General features: G+C 41.2%; 2 protein-coding genes across 2 annotated transcripts; both read left to right on the forward strand.

Moving 5' to 3' along the window:
• Positions 1-6,151: 6,151 nt before the first annotated feature.
• On the forward strand, positions 6,152-7,036 carry LOC110925119 (transcription initiation factor TFIID subunit 3-like). Its single transcript, XM_022169090.1, has one exon. The coding sequence runs from the start codon at positions 6,152-6,154 to the stop codon at positions 7,034-7,036; it is 885 nt and encodes a 294-aa protein (XP_022024782.1).
• A 242-nt stretch (positions 7,037-7,278) lies between these two features.
• Positions 7,279-8,817, forward strand: LOC110925117 (FK506-binding protein 4-like). Its single transcript, XM_022169089.1, has one exon. It carries the CDS (start codon positions 7,279-7,281, stop codon positions 8,815-8,817), a length of 1,539 nt encoding a protein of 512 aa, XP_022024781.1.
• Positions 8,818-19,871: the final 11,054 nt, after the last annotated feature.

Raw genomic sequence — 19,871 nt, forward strand, 5'->3', positions numbered from 1 at the left:
ACTATCTGTGAACTCGCTCAACTAGTTGTTGATCCTCTGTTACATGCCTTGCAGGTCGTTAGGTACATGGAGCTTGCACAGGGAGGAGCTGGTCGTTGTGGGCTTGGATCGTGATTACTTCTTTAAACACTTATGACATTACATTATTATTTGTGTTGGGTTTACTTACATGCTTCCGCTACTTAAACAAATGTTTGGTTTTGAACATCAATCATGCCTTGTTGAATTACATTATCTATTTTCATTATTAAATGCTATGTTCGATATGATTGATGGCTTGATCCTGGTCAGTCACGCTCCCAAGTGGTGATACCCCGCGTGTGGATTTTGGGGGTGTGACAACATTGCTCGAAATTGTGTTCATCGCCCAAACGTGCAACAAAAAATTAATACTCACTCTTGTGCTGATGTTTGTGAGCCGGTTCACAACACACAGAAAGAGCCAAAACGAGTAGATCAAAATCAGGGATATAAGAAGTCTGCTCATCAAGGAAAATCACAATCTCGTAAGGCTCGTGACAAGGTGAAGAAAAGCTCCAATTAGGGAGAAAAGACAAAGAATGGTGCTCAGAGCAACAAGACTTTTGCAAACAGCAAATACAAGCACCCAAATTCATCTTCGTCTAAGAGTAATGTGCAGTCAAATCCAAAGCAAAAAGGACCGGTTTGTCCTTCAGGACCTGCTAGAGCAAATCAAGCTACTCAAAATGTCTTTCCGATGAAAAGACAAACTTGCTACAACTGTGGCATTGCGGGTCATATTGCTAGAAACTGCACACATCGTCCCTACGTACCATATTATATGCAAAATCGGAGGGTTACACCAAAGGATAACTACCATTCTAAGCCGATGAAGATATCTTCACCTAAGGCAATGAACAATGTGAATCCCAAGGTTAAACCTTCTGATGGGGATTGGAACGCTGCCAAAAACAAACGCAAAGCTTCTCAGGACAAAAATGTTTTTTTCTAAAACTAACAAACCTGAAACAACTAAAGTTGCTCAACCGAAGGCAACAAATGCGTTTGCTAGACCGAAACAGATTTGGAAACCCAAATCCAAAGCAGCAATGTCTCTAATCCTTGAAAAAAAAGGGGACTTGTGTTTGAAGGAAGTGTCTTACTTTGATGCTTCAGGAAATCCCAGGATCACGATGGCCTAGGTAGCCATGTCTTACTAATCTCCTTACTTTTCAGGAACAACTAAGAAGGAGCTGTTGACAATCTCTGGAATGTTGATAGCTGTTGTTCTAGAGATAAAACGGGTAACATTTCACTGTTGCAAAAAGTTCAAATTTTTTTTACAGATGATGTGTTTCCTTTGGAGGAGATAAACGAAGTAAGAAATGATCAGCAAAAGGTACTGTTTAAATTCAGTACTTTGCTTTGAATTTGATTAGTCTTCAATCTGATGATAGAACGGTTAAACAAAAATATTTTTCTCTCTTTTTCTTAGTTTATAACTTTGTATATAAAGTGTCCTTTCTCTAGTAAATGGTAAATTTGCGCAAAAATCCAAGATTTATGCACAAATTTAGGGGGAGAGAGAGACATATATAGAGTTTAGGGGGAGAAAACTAAGAAAAGAAAAATACAAAAAGAGTTTGCTGTATATATGTATTGCTTTAGGGGAGAAAATGAGAAAAATACAAAAACACTAGAAAAATGAAAAAGTCAAAAAGAAAAATTGCATGATATGGGAAGTGAAATAAATGTTTGTGTTAAAGGGTTTGACTAACACATGTAAGGTGCCATAGCTGAAAAGACTAGGATCTACTGCGATATGTCGATAGGCTTGACGCTCAACATGATAAAAGATACTAAGTGATATAAACATAACGAACTATGTACCATGTGGGTAACATACCAACGGCGTATGATTTTATGGTCTTAAATCTTGCGTTGATAGATAGCCAACATCTGAGGTTTCGGGTCTTTATATTGTTGAATCATCCGGGGATATCTTGGTTGTCCTTCTGTTCAGAACTAAAATTGTACATGACCCCAGGAAAGAAAGTCACTTGGAATTAGCTCATTTCTATTTGAATGCCTGTATGTTGTCCCGATACACACAATTTTGATCTGATTCTGAAATCTTCTCTGAAAAATGTCGTGTACCTCCTCTGCTGCATCCAGATATATGCTGACCTGGAGGTGCTAGGCAACGACAGCTTCTGCTGCATCCAGATACATGCTGACCTAGCTGTACGTTGTCGCACTATAGATCTAATACACCCGAAAGAGGCCCTCAAGTGCCCAAAAGAAACCCAAGAAACCTATATCAAACTGAGAAAAACTCATTTGATCTGTATATTATACCATCTCTGCAAAAGATCTATTATGTTCTCTTCTCAACCTATTCCCAGTTAAGATTTCAGAAATCTGGATTGGACTTGTGAAATATGTGGTAGGGAAGATACTTGCATGATAGAGTGTGTTGTTTATATTTCCGGGATTTGATTAGTATTTCTTTGGGTGTTCATCGTTAAGAAATCAAAACATGATAAAACATATTATAAGCAGACCTAGACACAGTCAGGATATCTTAAAGGATGACATCAGTATACTAACCTGCTACGATGAATCGTTGTGCTTACCTTGATCGCGGGGGTATGCCTTGGAATGGGACACATGGGTATAATAGTATAGTATTACCTTAAACATATCACGAAGTTGAAAAATTGAAAGTTGAGCGTTAAAGTTTAAGTGGACAAACATATTTGCAATCGCATAGACCAGTCTGATTAGACTCGTACTGAAAAGTGTTCCTTAGTCTGCCTGAGAACGAATTTTGATCCCATTGCAATTGTAATTGTATATTATGGTAGTTGTTTATATTTTGAGTTTTTATTTGTTTCTAGTTTTTAGAATAAAAAAATTCAAAAATTCAAAAATACAAAAATAGTGTCTTGTTTTTCATAAAATCAAAAATCCAAAAATAGAGTTTTTAACGGTTTTTCTTAAAATTAAAAATTATAACCGTTCTTGAAGATTTGACTGATCATAAAAATTTGAAAGAGTTTGAATTGTGAAATCCGAGTACAAGTACTTGGATGTACCTAGTGTTCATATGTCCCTGTTGCATAAGAAATGTTTGCTTAAAAGTTTGTGAGCATGTGCAGAACTTGGTTTCAATCAAGGGGTTGATGAAGACTGAGATGCTGTTAGTTGCTGAAGAAGCCTGGAGCAGCTCAACAACAAGATGTACCTGAGTCAGAAGAACCGGATACGAAATGTCGTCTGACAGTGAAAGTACATTTGAAGAAGTACCATGAACCTGCTTGAAAGACAAAGATTGAAGAAGAAAAGAGCTGTTGAGAATCCTCCTCTCACATTCTTTTTGACAAGATTTTCAAGCAAATGCTGATCGTGATCCTGATATGAAGCTAACCACAAAATCTGAAGAAAGAGACCCAGTGCTAAGAGTTCAGAAGTCAAGAACTTCCACAACATCTGCAGCATGGCGTCAACCATAGATTTCGTTGAAGACGTTGCTGAATTCAAGTTATGAAGACAATTTGATGGCATCAGTCTAGGGGGAGATTGTTAGGACCTAAAGTGTGAGACTGACGCATCAAATTAATACAACGGGCTATGGTTACGAACTAGGATTTTCCGGGTTAGTTTATATTAGGTTGTAGACCTTTATAGGTCACTTGGGCCAAGCTTTAGGCCATGTGGGCCAAGCAAGCCCAAGGGGAGCCCATGTAGGGAAGTGGGCTTGTCTATGTATATAAACAAGTTTCTAACTTGTTTTAGGGTTTGATCTTGAGAATTTTAGAGCCTCATAGTTTCAGAATTTCCTACAGAGAGTTAGAGAGAGAGGCGATTGGTGGTGTGTCAACTTGTACCAGACGTTTTGCTTTCATAGTAATAGAACGTGTGCAAGTTGGAAAGTGATTCGGTATTGTGTTCTTCGTACTTTCAGTTTCTCGTGTTTAATCTTGAATCATCTTGTGATTGGATTCCGCACTCTCACAAGATTAGGTTTGATATCATTGAAAGATCCGTTTCACGGGACTTACAGTTGTAACCATTTGACTATGTGAACCGTCTTACCCCTTTGATTACATGAACCGTTTATAACCATTGAACCATGTGAACCAGTTGTATCTGTTGACATGATTTACATTTGACAATAAACATTTCTACCATTGTTAAACACTTCATCTTGATGGTTTGGTTTGAGTAAGTGATTTAAGTAACGAGGCATGTGTAATATGATACAAGCATGGTGGATACGCCGCTGGTACTTCCTATACATAAGTGTTTGTATGGTATTACATATCGCAGCGTTATTTGAATCATTTCAATTTGAGACATATAACATTTTATACAAATAACACACTTTTCATGAGACATTGATTTACAAAACGACTTATCTTATACAAACTCATTATTACATGGTTATTCATTTAACCATACAGTGTTCTCTTATTTATACATATCATCTGATCTTATCGTTTTTCAAATGATTTACAAGACAAAGCAAATTACAAGGTTCATGACTAAACATTTTCTCAAACATAAGTCATGAATTCCGTTTTCACAAAACCAATGTATCTCAAGGCATTTTTATGTTGACGTACCTATTTTCACATGTGTTTTCAGGAGATGATGCATAGGACTTATCAAGACATACTTAGGCGGACCTGTGCCTTAGTGACTTAAAACGAGACAAGAACTAGTTAAAGTATGTTATGTACTCTTTGGTTCTTGTATAAAACAATGTAAACTTTCATGTTTGATTAATAAAACCAAACTTCAATTGCCATGGATTTGAAACAATTGATTCTGTTACAACACTCCCCGACGTTTCTGCCACGTTTTGTATGCTCTACGTGGTCGGGGTGTGACATATATTGACGTGTCGGCGATTGTCATGAACTGAAACATAGATGTAGGGTTATAAAATGATAAATCTGAACAATAAAACATATCACTGTTGTCAGATTGTGTTGTATTTCATGTATTGAGTCCAGATCTAGGATTTATAAATGTGTGTCGATACACAGGGTTTTCAGTTTTAGATCTAGGGCACATTTGTTGGTGAAAATGAAATTTAAACACAACCCTATGGTCGGATTTCATTGATTAACAAGTTAACATGTTTAATTTCATGATCTGGTGAGTTTTGAATGTATACGTATGATTTCGCTTGAAATGAGTGTGTGTTGTTTGATTCCGCTTCAATGTGTCCAATCTGATTCCGCTTAAAGTGTAACATTTGATTCCACTTCAAATCGCATACAAACATGATTCCGCTTCAAATGTTGTTCACTGATGTGTTGTTATTCCGCTTCAATGTGTCCAATTTGATTCCGCTTCTATGTGACTATCTTGATTTCGCTTCAAATTATCTTCTTGTGATTTCGCTTGAAATACTCTGTCATTCCATGTGATTTCGCTTGTAAGGGTTTGATGTTGAATTTCTTTTCAAAGTGTTTGATTTAGTTTGTGCTGTGTTGTGTTTCAGGGTTCGAATGTGATATTTGATCCATTGCACAACAGCTGTTGTGACTTTGATGTGGATAAAAATACAGAACTGGCGAAATTCAGCAACATTCTGGAGTTCATGAGAAGAATACCAATTCAAAACGCTTTGACAGATCAACGTCCTGTGTAAAAATCACATGTGGAACACTTCTGGAAGCATGCAACTTATGATGAAAAGAACAAAGTGATTCTTTCAGTTGTGAAGCAGCATAATGAGGAGAAGACAATTATTGTTACGGAGGCGCTCATTCGAAGTGTTGAATTTTCCGGATGATGAAAATTCACCAACAAAGTTTCCTGAAAGAATGGTCAAGGGATGTATGCTGAGGATGGGATATGATGGTGCACTAAAAGCTGCAAATTACTTGAAGTCAAAGTTTAGAAAGCCACAAGTTTATCGTTCATTCAGTACTGCAGTCTTTACGCCATTGCAAAGGAGGAAAGATGCAATGCATGATTACCAAATGAATATGATTACAGCGTTGGTTCTAAACAAGAAATACAATTTCTCACACATCGTTTTTCATTACATGGCAGAGAACATCACAACAAAGAGTTTGACTTGGATTTATCCAAGATTTGTGCACATGTTGATTGATCATGCTTATCCGGATAGTGTAAGAGATGTGAACAATGACTTGCTAGTTTATCACATATGAACAACGATTCTCTAAAGCAGCTAGCAAGATATCATCCGAACCATCCTGAACCGAAGAAGGTAGCTGAATTTTTCGGATTCATCAAGGATGTAAACTATGTTGATCCTGATCCAGTTAATCACCAAAACTGGAGGAATGAAGAGGAGATGAAAGAAGCTGCTTATGCTGATGAGTTAGAGGCGCTTGAAGGGTTTAAAGCAACTCGCAATAATTTGTTTTTGAAAGAACCGAGGAAGAGAAGCAAGAAGGCCACCCCTAAAGCACAGAAGGGTGAAGGGTCATCATCACAGCCTAAGAAAAGACAAAAGAAAGCTGCAAAGACTTTGCTTATTGATGAGCCTGAGAAAGAAGAACAAGTTGAAAATGTTGAAGATAATCAAGAGTCTGATATGGAGGATGTGTTGAAGAACATTGATTACGAATTAGTTTCAGATAAAGCAGCTGATGTTAGTCAGAAAGAAAAAGTTGCTGATAATATAGAAGGTGATGACGTTGATAAAAGTACTACAAGTTCTACGAGTTCTTCTGATGATGAAATAGATGAAACTGAACGTTTAAGAAGAATTCAAGAAGAGACAGAAAAAGAGAAACAGTTGAGAAAGAGGAAGAGACAGGAGAAGGATGATGCTGCATACATTCCATCTCCTGAGCATGTATCTGAATCTCAATTGCCTTCAAGTGGTAGAAAGAAAGTGGGTGCGAGGAAGAGGATTGTTTCACCAAAGATAAAGAAAGTTACTCCAGAGATTGTTCTGAAGAAGAAACCATCTAAAGTACCAAGTAGACCACCAACACCACCACCTGAACCTACACCACATCAATCATCAATACAATCACCATCACATGAAACATCTCCAAGACAACCTTCACCACCAAAATAACCAACACCAACTAGACAACCATCACAGTTACATCTCTCATCACCACATCAATCACCACCTCATGAACAACCTTTTCTTACATCTCAAGAAATTTTCAAAACACCACCACCCACTCAAATTCAAATTCAATTAACTCCTGGTTCTTCTGGCCACAAGACGTTTCCAACTATTCCAGAAAATCTTGATGATATTGGAGATTTTGGATTTGCAAAAGATGAACAGGTGAAAAAGTTAGAGAAGAAATGGATGATGTTTTAAATGAAAACAAAAGATTAGCAGCTGAAAGCAAGAAAGTGGCTGATCGTGAAAAGATTCTCGAAATGCGTGTTAAGAAGTTAGAATCTGAAAACAAGTCTTTATTGAAGAAGATAGATGCTGATCAGACCGAGATTGATATCTTGAAGGTGAGGGTGACAGAGTTAGAGGAGGAAAAGGCGCGTAGAGATGAGCAGAACAAATATTTTGAATTAAAGAACAAAGAACTTGAAGCTGCAAAGGCATTGAAAGAGCATGAATTTTACATGATGAACAAAGTGATAGAGAGTATGCTCGGAAAGTCTATTGAGCAGAAGTTTGAAGAAATTCAAGTAGAGGAAGTCAGGGCTAAGCGCCAAGCTGAGATTGAAGCTCTAATGAAAGACAAAGGCAAGAATGCTGAAGGCAGTGTGGCAGTAGCTGAAAGATCAATTGTTCCATCTCTAGTTATTGAGAATCCTGTTCCTATATCTTCTATCTCTGGTATTTTTGAGGAAGATGTATCTCTTGAAGATCTTGCTGGTAATGATGGCGATGAAGAAGATGATGAAGAAGATGACGAGGAAGGAGGTGATGACGAAGAAGATGACGATGATGAAAAAGTCTTCTCTACAAGTATTCATGGTTCTGATGATGACAATAACGATGATGATGATCAGGTAGGTACTGGTGTTACTGTATCTGAAGCTTCCAAAGAACAAAACGTTTATGATTACATGAATGATGAGGCGAATGAAGAAACAGAGGGAGCTGAAGGAGAGGGGGAGCATGGTGATGATCAGAATGTTGATCAAGTTGAGAAGCTGATTCTTCGAATTGAACCTCATGTTGAAGAAGGTGAGATCAGGCATACCTACACATTGGATGAAGTCTTGAAGATGTTCAATGTGAATGAGAATGAATTCAATTTTGATTTCGAAGAAGAGCTGAATGCTTTCGACATCAACCATCAACCAGAATATAAATACAAGTATGTTGAGGATGCAGATATGTATGACAAGGTTGAGGTTGAAGATTGTTCCGATGAAGAAGGTATTACTGAAGATACTTCTAATCTTCCAACGCTAATGGAGTTCTTCACTGATGAGAATCGTGATGAATTTAGAAGGAAAGTTTCTGAGATTCTTAAAGACAAAAACTTTGATGGCACCACGAAAGATCCACTGAAGGAAGAACGTAAGAAATGGTTCAAAGAAAGCAATGAACGTAAATTCAAGAGACCATTGAAGTATTATCAAAGAGATAGAAGTATTTCCTTGGGGGATATCATAAGTTGGGGTTTTCTACCTCAAGTGAATGCTTATGCGATCAGAAGAGAATGTGGCGTTCAATATTTTGAAAAGTTACATCATGTTATGTCTTTGCCATGGTGGGATGTGGATGAGCTATCTATAGTAAGAACTTTGGGATATTCTGTTAGAAAAAATGATATAGCTATGTGGGGCCTGATAAAGTTTGAGGCATTGAAAGACTTCAAGCATTGGAAGCCTCATTACCGAAGAGAGTTAGACGAATTAATCCTGTGATAGGGAATGAAGAGATTATTATGAATGTGAAAAAATCGAAGTCGATGAAGAACATTCCAGTGCCGAAGATGGAGCATGAATTTTATAAAGGCTTCATGGGATGGATATACAGTTGTATCTCTACAGAAGCTGTGATCACATACAGAGCAGGGAACGAAATTCGAGAGATTTTTGTTTATGACCCAATGTGGTTAGTCAACTGCTCAGCAAAGGATATTGAATGTTTATTCATCAACAAAATCCACTTTCAGGCTGAAGATAGAGAGCAAGTCATGCAATTTCAGAAAGTAGTAACTATTTGCTTTCAGAAAGGCATAAATTCTGAAAGTAAATGGAATTCGAAATGGTGGACGCTCGAAGAGAAAGAAAAGAAGAAGGCTGAACGTGAACGAAGGAAGCTTGATGCAAACAGAGGAAAGTAGATGAAGTTACAAGCTGAAGAAGCTCAAAAGGCGAAGAAAGAGAATGAAAGGTTGAGGAACTTGCTTAGGAAGAAGCCTAAGTCAAGAGAGGAAACTTTCAAGTCACTCTGAAGACCCGAAGACAAGACTGAAGACTCAGGCTGTATCCAAGGGGGAGTTTGTTGATGCACGAATGTCTAAAGCCTACGTCTTAGTCTTAATCAAGCTTGTATAGGGTCTAGGGGTCAAATATGACAATTATGTATAGTGTAAGGGTCAAAATGTAAGTTTTATGGTGTAATGTTGTGATTCCGCTCGAAATGACACTTTGTCATTTGGAGAAAAATCAGTAGCTTGTGATTCTGCTCAAAATGACAAGGTGTCATTTCAAGCGGAATTAGACCCCTTATATATATGTGTGTTTGTTTCTCATTTGGTACCGAATGTCCAAGTTGTAGCCGAACTGGTGCCAAATTTTTCTGTGATCAATTAATGAGAAACTGTGTTTACAGTGATATTCTGTCTATTTCTACTCCATTCTCTTTGATTCAAACTGTTTCTGTGATTCTGCCGCATAAACAGTGGTATTTCTGCTCTGATTGACTCATTAGATCGTCAATATCGATCCTACATGGATTTTGGGGGTGTGAAAATATCACTACTGAAATCAGCCACAAAATCAGCTAGGGCCTGAGACTTTATGGCATTTCTAGGTTCATATACTAGATCATAGGCAATTAACTTTACCAACCACTTAGCCATCGTACCTGACATCTCGGATTTCCTAAGTACATTTTTAACAGGATAGTTGGTTTTAACATGAATCCTATGTGTCTCAAAATAGTGTCTAAGTTTGGTCGAAGCCATAACTAGAGCTAATATCAGCTTTTCTAAGTGAGAATACCTAGTTTCAGTATCTAATAAACTTTTACTAACATAATAGACAGGATACTGCTGACCTTCGTGATCCTTTACAAGGACAACACTTACTGCATTCCCTGATACTGCAAGATACAGGGATAATGGTTCACCATCCCCAGGCTTCATCAATATAGGTGAGGTTGAAGGATACTGTGACAACTCGTACTTCAGAACCTATATTTCTGTTTACTGTGACGTGTATGAACTCTATGTGATTATTTGATATGTTGATATTAACGAATAAATGCTACATGTTACGTGAATGTATGTGAATATGTATACTTGTCACGCAAGCCTTTAGGGCCGCACACTTCACCTCTCGTTGCATCTCTTTCTCGGCCCACTCTATGCTTGACTCGAGACCAAATGGCAACCCGTGTAAAGGGTTCGGCCCACCCCAATTACACGCATAACACTAGGAGTAGGGGTATACTCCTCATACTTGGAAAACACTTTACACATACACAAACCCTAGGAGCTCTCTCTTCTCCTCTTCCTTGTGCGACGGCAGCCCTCACCCGAAGCCACCCAGTTCGTGCAAAACTAATCTACTCGGCTTTCTGGTTAGTAATCCTTGATTGATTGCTATGTTTGATGTCATGTTACGAACTAGGGTTTCATGCTAGTGATGGTTATTGATGATATTAGGTATTCGGTACTTGTGTTTAGATGATATACAAGTAGCTTTGATTCGGGTGTTGCATGATGAACAATAATATACTATATGATTATGTTTTTGTGAATCGGATAGTGTTTGTATAACTCGAATGGATTGAGAAACATGTTAACGGATTTGATACACACATAAACTAGTGTGCATGCTAGTTTACAATCGGCTGGTTTAAGATCCGATTGAATGTTACACATGTTAATGAATTGATTGTCCTTGCTTAGATCATGGTAGGGTTGCATGTTAGTCATTGAAATGGGTTAATCAGATGATCCGGTTTCATGTCCATATGATGATTGGTTAATTGCTATTGTTCTTGATGAAAGGATCGAATGATTGTGCATGATTACTGAAATTAATTGTTGTTTGATCTGATTGTGAAACTGCTAAAGTGTTTGCTAATGTTACGGAATGATTGATGATGTAAATTAGGAAGTTTGTTACATTCCTGATCTCGATACAGATTGCGAGTCGAGAATGCATAGTCTCGACTCGAGACCACGACGCCGACACCAACAGCACAACCCGAGACCACGGTTGCGGGTCCGGTTGCGACTCGAGACCGTGTAGTCTCGACAAGTACATGATAACCCGAGACCTCCTTGTTGCAACTCGAGACTTAGAGGCCAGCACAACTCGAGACCACACTGTCTCGACTCGAGATCTCTAGTCTCGACTCGAGACCATTTACACGTGCACACTGTTTTGGACTTTGCACACTGTTACGAGCCCAACCATTCGGGCCGCATACTTGGACATTGTTTACGTGACTATACTGTTATTGAACTGCCTTAATTATACGTGTATGCTATGATCGTTACTTGCGTACAATACGTGTCGAACATAAGTGCACTACTTGAATACGAACCTGACTTGTGTGGTAACCATGGTAGGACGTGGTTGACCACCTTATAGCTTGATTGACTTTTCTGTGTATCTGCCGACCGAAACCAAGGTGAGTTCACACAGCCAAGGCATGGGATTCCCGGGTTGGGAGTTAGGTTGGAAGATTTGAATTGCATAATTACTCGTACTTACGTTATTGCTAGACTATATACCATCGTCCTCAGGTTAGTCAGGACACTTATGTAAAACCTACGTAAACTAGTATCTACCACTGTGGTCGGGAGGACACTTACGTAAAACCTACGTAAACTCATACCTACTACTGTCTTCTGGGTCGGAAGGACACTTACGTAAAACCTACGTAAACCCCACGCGTACCACTGTCCTCGGGGAAGGGCACTCACGTAAAACCTACGTGACCTTGTACGTATTCCTGTTCTCGGGCTAAGAAGAACACATGGTTGCAAATAGTCTAGTAAGTATAAATATGGGAAGCCCCCACTAGTAATAAGTATAATCATGGGAAACCCCCCCCCCCCACTAGTAGTACATACATACATGGGAAGCCCCCACTAAATGAACATACGTTTTGCTATTACGAACTTACTTTCTGTGAACTCGCTCAACTAGTTGTTGACTCTCTGCTGCATGCCTTGCAGTACCTTAAGTACTTATGGAGCTTGCACAGGGAGGAGCAGGTCGTTGTGGGACATGGATCGTGGATGCCATGTTAAGCATTTAAACAACTGAACTTATGATTTACATTAGGTTTACTTACTTATGCTTCCGCTACTCAAATTATGTTTTGTTGAACATCAATTATATTGCGATGGGTTTCATTGATTACTTTTAATATTTAATGTTATGTTCAATATGATTGGTGGCTTGATCCTGGTCATGTCACGCCTCCAAGCGGTGGTACTCCGCGGGTGGATTTTGGGGGTGTGACAGATTGGTATCAGAGCCATTGGTTATAGAGAACTCGGTTTTAGTAAGGGGAAAACGTTTTTATTAAAACCAGACTATAACCAGAACAGTGCTCTCAACGATCCACAACGACGCTTTGCTCCACGTGCAAGACTCAACATCCTAGGTAATATGTTACATGTTATATTGCCTACTTGCTAGATTACATAGAACTTTGCTCGTAGTGTGCTTAGATACACATGAACCTATTACATGAGAATACCTATGTGCTTACGCTCTTCTGTCATCGCACTACTCGCGAACCATTCTCACTTATGCTACTTTTACTATGAAGATCATGTCTGGACGCGTTAACATGACTCAAGCCCAGTTGACGGCTCTCATTAATGAACAAGTTGCTGCGGCACTTGCAGCCGCACAAGCAGGAGGTATATCCTGTAGTTATAACTCACACTAGGATCTTTAGATCCTACACTCCTAAACCAACTCTCGTGTTTAAACTTTGTCCTATTCGTACATAATAGGTCAACCCGCACAGCAACCTATCTGCACATTCAAAAACTTCATGGACTGTCGTACAAGTACGTTCAATGGCACGGAAGGAGCAGTGGGACTACTCCATTGGTTTGAGAAGCTCGAGTCAGTATTCGAGATGTGTGAATGCCCTGAGGCTCGCAGGGTCAGGTACGCCACTGGCACGTTGGAAGGAATTGCGCTAACTTGGTGGAACGCGCAAGTTCAGATTCTAGGGTTGGCAGTTGCTAACGCCACCCCTTGTAACGATTTTAAGGAACTGATCAAGCGAGAATACTCTACACGCGATGACATCCACAAGTTGGAAGTGGAGCTTTACCATTTGAAAATGACGGTGTCAGAAATCGAAGCTTACACGAAACGGTCGAACGAACGAACTGGCTATCTTGTGTCCAACTATGGTGGACCCTCCAATTAAGCGCATTGAGTTATATCTCAAGGGATTAGCGCCAGAGACTCAGAGCCACGTGACATCGGCTAATCTCGACAACATCCAGGATGTTCAGCGACTCGCTCATCGCCTCACTGATCAGGCAGTGGATCAGGACAAGCTACCGAAACGTATCAGCGCTACTACTGCTATCACATCAGCCGCTACTCCTGCTACCCCCAGTGACAATAAAAGAAAGTGGGAAGGGGATTCTAGAAAAGGTTCAGCAACAGTACAGTCTCAGGCTCAGCAACAGAAGACTGACCACTACCAGAGTCCTAGCCAGCAGCCTTCTGGTAGTCGTGGGCAGAGAAGATATTAGGGAAATCATCCAAAGTGCCACAACTGTAACAGGCACCACAGCGGCCAGTGCAACAAGGGTCGTTGCCAAAGGTGTCTCAAGATGGGCCCCGAGGCCAAAGACTGTAGGAGCCCACGGCCTGCGAATCAGAACCAGCAACCGCAACTACCAGCTCCCCAGAACCAGCAACAGCAGCAACAGCAAGGCAACAGGGGATGCTTTCAGTGTGGTGTTGAAGGCCATTTCAAGCGGGATTGCCCTCAGATAAACCAGAATCGCAACAACAACAACAATCAGGGCAATGGTAACAACGGTGGGAACAATAATGGCAATGAAGCTAGGGGTCGTGCTTTTGTGCTGGGTCGAGGTGACGCAAGGAACGATCCTAACGTGGTCATGGGTAAGTTTCTTCTCGACGAATTTTACGTTACTGTTTTGTTTGATTCGGGTGCGGATACAAGTTATATGTCTTTGAAAGTTAGCCAAATGTTAAAACGTACACCCACACTTCTGAACACCAAGCATGTTGTAGAATTAGCTAATGGTAAGAGTCTAGAGGCCACGCGCATAGTTCAGGGTTGTAATCTTATCCTCGCGGGCCAGACCTTCTCCATCGATCTCATTCCCATAGTTTTGGGTAGTTTCGACATCGTCATTGGTATGGACTGGTTATCTCAACATCACGCAGAGATCTTATGCAAGGAAAAGATAGTTCGCATTCCTCGTTCTGGCAAGGAACCTCTCGAAGTTCAAGGCGACAAGAGTGGTGCTGTGGTTGGCATCATCTCCTTCTTGAAGGCTCAGAAGTGTTTGCGTAAGGGCCACACTGCCATTCTGGCACTTGTCACCGATGCATCAGCAAAGGAAAAGAAATTGGAGGACATTCCAGTAGTTCGCGACTTTCCTCAAGTGTTTCCAGAGGAATTACCTGGTCTACCGCCTCATCGCCAGGTCGAGTTTCAAATCGAGCTAGCTCCTGGAGCAGCACCCATAGCACATGCACCGTATCGATTAGCTCCATCAGAGTTGGAAGAACTCTCTTCGCAACTACAAGAGCTCTTGGATAAGGGCTTTATTCGACCTAGCTCTACGCCTTGGGGAGCCCCAGTACTATTTGTGAAGAAGAAGGATGGTACCTTCCGTATGTGCAATGACTATCATGAATTGAATAAGGTGACGGTGAAGAACCGTTATCCTCTTCCGCGTATTGACAACTTATTCGACCAGTTGCAAGGGTCGAGCTACTATTCCAAGATAGACCTGAGGTCAGGTTACCATCAGCTGAGAGTCCGGGATGAGGACGTCTCCAAAACAGCATTCAGAACTCGCTACGGCCATTACGAGTTCCTAGTCATGCCATTCGGGCTAACGAACGCACCGGCAGTCTTCATGGATCTTATGAACAGGGTGCACAAACCCTACCTGGATAAGTTTGTGATTGTTTTCATCGACGACATTCTGATCTACTCCAAGAGTCAGGAGGAACATGAGCAGCACTTACGGCTTATCTTGGAACTTCTTCAAAAGGAACAACTGTACGCCAAGTTTTCCAAATGCGACTTCTGGCTTCGTGAAGTCCACTTTCTAGGCCACATGGTAAACAAAGATGGGATTCATGTTGATCCATCCAAAGTAGATTCAATCAGGAATTGGCCTGCACCGTGTACACCAATAGAAATACGCCAATTCTTGGGTTTGGCGGGTTACTACAGACGGTTCATTAAAGGCTTCTCAAAGATCGCGTAGCCACTTACACTACTGACACAGAAGGGTGTCACGTACCGTTGGGGAGATTCCCAGGAAACTGCTTTTCAACACTTAAAGGATAGACTTTGCAGTGCACCTATCCTCTCATTGCCAGACGGCACGGACGACTTCGTGGTTTATTGTGATGCATCCATTCAGGGTCTTGGATGTGTGTTAATGCAGCGTGACAAGGTCATTGCTTACGCTTCGCGCCAACTCAAGGTTCACGAACGAAACTACACGACGCACGATTTAGAGCTGGGAGCTGTTGTTTTCGCACTCAAGATATGGCGACACTACCTGTACGGTACCAAGTGCACTATCTACACTAATCACAGGAATCTTGAGCATATCTTCAAGCAGAAGGAATTGAACATGCGTCAACGTCGATGGGTTGAACTTTTGAACGATTACGAATGCGCTATTAAGTACCATCCAGGGAAAGCCAATGTTGTGGCTGACACTCTCAGTCGAAAGGACATTCTACCTAGACGCGTGCGAGCACTACAGCTTACCATTCAGTCTAGTCTTCCTACACAGATACGAGATGCTCAGGTAGAAGCATTGAAATCAGAAAACGTCAGGGCTGAAGCCCTACGCGGCTCAAGGCAACGATTAGAACAGAAGGAAGACGGTGCCTATTACGTAACGGGGCGTATTTGGGTCCCACTATATGGCGGTTTACGAGAACTCGTGATGGATGAAGCACACAAGTCTCGCTACTCGGTACATCTAGGGTCGGATAAAATGTACCACGACATCGCTACCTATGTCAGCAAGTGCTTGACCTTTGCAAGAGTCAAGGCAGAGTATCAGAAACCAGCAGGCTTACTTCAGCAACCAAAGATACCACAATGGAAATGGGAGGAAATTTCCATGGATTTTGTTACAAGCCTACCTAGATCCCAGTGTGGGAACGATACTATTTGGGTGATCGTGGATCGACTCACCAAGTCTGCTCATTTCCTGGCAATCAAAGAAACAGACAAGTTTTCCACACTAGCAGACATATACTTGAAGGAAGTAGTCTCAAGGCACGGGGTGCCCACCTCTATCATTTCGGATCGCGATGCACGATTCACATCAGAACTATGGCAAGCAATGCACAAGGCTTTTGGCTCTCGGTTAGATATGAGCACGGCTTATCACCCTCAGACGGATGGGCAGTCTGAGCGCACGATTCAAACTCTAGAAGACATGCTTCAGGCATGTGTTATTGATTTCGGCAACACCTGGGAAAAGCATCTCCCTTTAGTGGAGTTTTCATACAATAACAGTTATCACACCAGCATACAAGCCGCTCTATTCGAGGCATTGTACGGGCGTAAATGCCGGTCACCTTTCTGTTGGGCAAAGGTGGGGGATAGTCAGATCACGGGTCCAGAACTTATAGTGGACACCCCGGAAAAGATTGCACAAACACGACAACGCATGGCGGCAGCTCGCGACCGTCAGAAAAGCTACGCGGATAAGCGTAGGAAGCCATTGGAATTTCAGGTCGGGGACCGGGTTTTACTCAAAGTCTCACCTTGGAAGGGTGTGGTTCATTTTGGCAAACGGGGCAAGCTCAATCCGCGATATGTCGGACCGTTCGAAATTGCAGAAAGAATAGGCAAAGTAACCTACCGACTGAACCTACCAGCTGAACTAGGGGCAGTTCACAACGTCTTTCATGTGTCAAATCTGAAGAAGTGCCTGTCAGATGAGACCCTCATAGTTCCTCCGAAGGAACTCACTATCGACGAGCAGTTGCGATTCATCGAGGAACCAGTAGAAATCACGGACCGGGATGTTAAGGTCCTCAAGAACAAGAGAATCCCTCTTGTTTGAGTTCGTTGGAACTCCCATCGTGGCCCAGAGTTCACCTGGGAACACAAAGATCAGATGAAAGAAAAGTACCCCCAATTGTTCGCGAGCAGTACAACCACTACTGAGGCTGAAGCTACCACGGAATTTCGGGACGAAATTCCAGATCAACGGGGGGAGGATGTGACACCCCAGGAAAACCAGTAAACGATACAACTTACCTAGCTTCCTCAGTGAGTACGTACCAAATTTCGGGACGAAATTTTTTTCAAGTTGGGGATAATGTGACAACTCGTACTTCAGAACCTATATTTGTGTTTACTGCGACGTGTATGAACTCTATGTGATTATTTGATATGTTGATATTAACGAATAAATGCTACATGTTACGTGAATGTATGTGAATATGTATACTTGTCACGCAAGCCTTTAGGGCCGCACACTTCACCTCTCGTTGCATCTCTTTCTCGGCCCACTCTATGCTTGACTCGAGACCAAATGGCAACCCGTGTAAAGGGTTCGGCCCACCCCAATTACACGCATAACACTAGGAGTAGGGGTATACTCCTCATACTTGGAAAACACTTTACACATACACAAACCCTAGGAGCTCTCTCTTCTCCTCTTCCTTGTGCGACGGCAGCCCTCACCCGAAGCCACCCACTTCGTGCAAAACTAATCTACTCGGCTTTCTGGTTAGTAATCATTGATTGATTGCTATGTTTGATGTCATGTTACGAACTAGGGTTTCATGCTAGTGATGGTATTGATGATATTATGTATTCGGTACTTGTGTTTAGATGATATACAAGTAGCTTTGATTCGGGTGTTGCATGATGAACAATAATATACTATATGATTATGTTTTTGTGAATCGGATAGTGTTTGTATAACTCGAACGGATTGAGAAACATGTTAACGGATTTGATACACACATAAACTAGGGTGAATGCTAGTTTAGAATCGGCTGGTTTAAGATCCGATTGAATGTTACACATGTTAATGAATTGATTGTTCTTGCTTAGATCATGGTAGGGTTGCATGTTAGTCATTGAAATGGGTTAATCAGATGATCCGGTTTCATGTCCATATGATGATTGGTTAATTGCTATTGTTCTTGATGAAAGGATCGAATGATTGTGCATGATTACTGAAATTAATTGTTGTTTGATCTGATTGTGAAACTGCCAAAGTGTTTGCTAATGTTACGAAATGATTGATGTTGTTTACATTCCTGATCTCGACACAGATTGCGAGTCGAGAACGCATAGTCTCGACTCGAGACCACGACGCCGACACCAACAGCACAACCCGAGACCACGGTTGCGGGTCCGGTTGCGACTCGAGACCGTGTAGTCTCGACAAGTACATGATGACCCGAGACCTCCTTGTTGCGACTCGATACTTGGAGGCCAGCACAACTCGAGACCACACTGTCTCGACTCGAGATCTCTAGTCTCGACTCGAGACCATTCACACGTGCACACTGTTTTGGACTTTGCACACTGTTACGAGCCCAACCATTCGGGCCGCATACTTTGTCACACCCCCAAAAATCCACACGCGGAGTACCACCGCTTGGAGGCGTGACGTGACCAGGATCAAGCCACCAATCATATTGAACATGTAAATAAATAGTAATCGTTATTCAACAATACGAAAGGTGTTTTCAAAACCAAAATAATCAAGTGTAGCGAAAGCATAAATGTAAAAAAAAAAAAAAAAACCCAAACATAAGTATTAAGTGTGTAATGTCATAAATGTTTAGCAAGCATTCACGAATCTTTGTCCACAACGACCTGCTCCTCCTTGTGCAAGCTCCATAAGTACCTAAGGTCCTGCAAGGCATGCAGCAGAGAGTCAACAACTAGTTGAGCGAGTTCACAGTGTACATTTCAGTAATTGTAATAGTATGAGTAGCATTATGTTCGTTCGTTAAGTCATGTCTCGTATTAGTTTCCATCGCGGCCCTCTAGGCATGTATGCGAAGATTAGGGGAAATATTCCCAAATATTCTAGACTATGTATATTTGTATCGCGGCCACCCTGGCATGTGTGCGAAGTTTTAGTATGTATAGTTCACCGCCTTCCAAGGCATGTGTGCGAATGATTAGTCATAATATCGCGGCCAACCCCTGGCGTGTGTGCGAAGATCAGTTCAATTGGTATACTAGTCTAGCCGTATCTTATCATTACTCTTCCTCACCCGAGGACCATATCATTAGGTTCTATTAACTAAGCATGTATGAATAAATCATCCAAATCCCATTCCCACCCTGGGAACCCCATGCCTTGGTTGTGTGAACTCACCTTGGTTTGCTCGGCAGATACACAAAAGGTTTCTTGAACTAAGAGTGGTCAACCACGTCCTAACAGGGTTACCATACAAGTCAGGTTTTGACTCAAGTAATGCACGTATGATTCACATAAGCTAGAAGATAAGGAACATACACGGATCATAGCAACATACAC

This window comes from Helianthus annuus, chromosome 17 (genome assembly GCF_002127325.2).
Source record: "Helianthus annuus cultivar XRQ/B chromosome 17, HanXRQr2.0-SUNRISE, whole genome shotgun sequence".
Taxonomy (NCBI): Eukaryota; Viridiplantae; Streptophyta; class Magnoliopsida; order Asterales; family Asteraceae; genus Helianthus; species Helianthus annuus.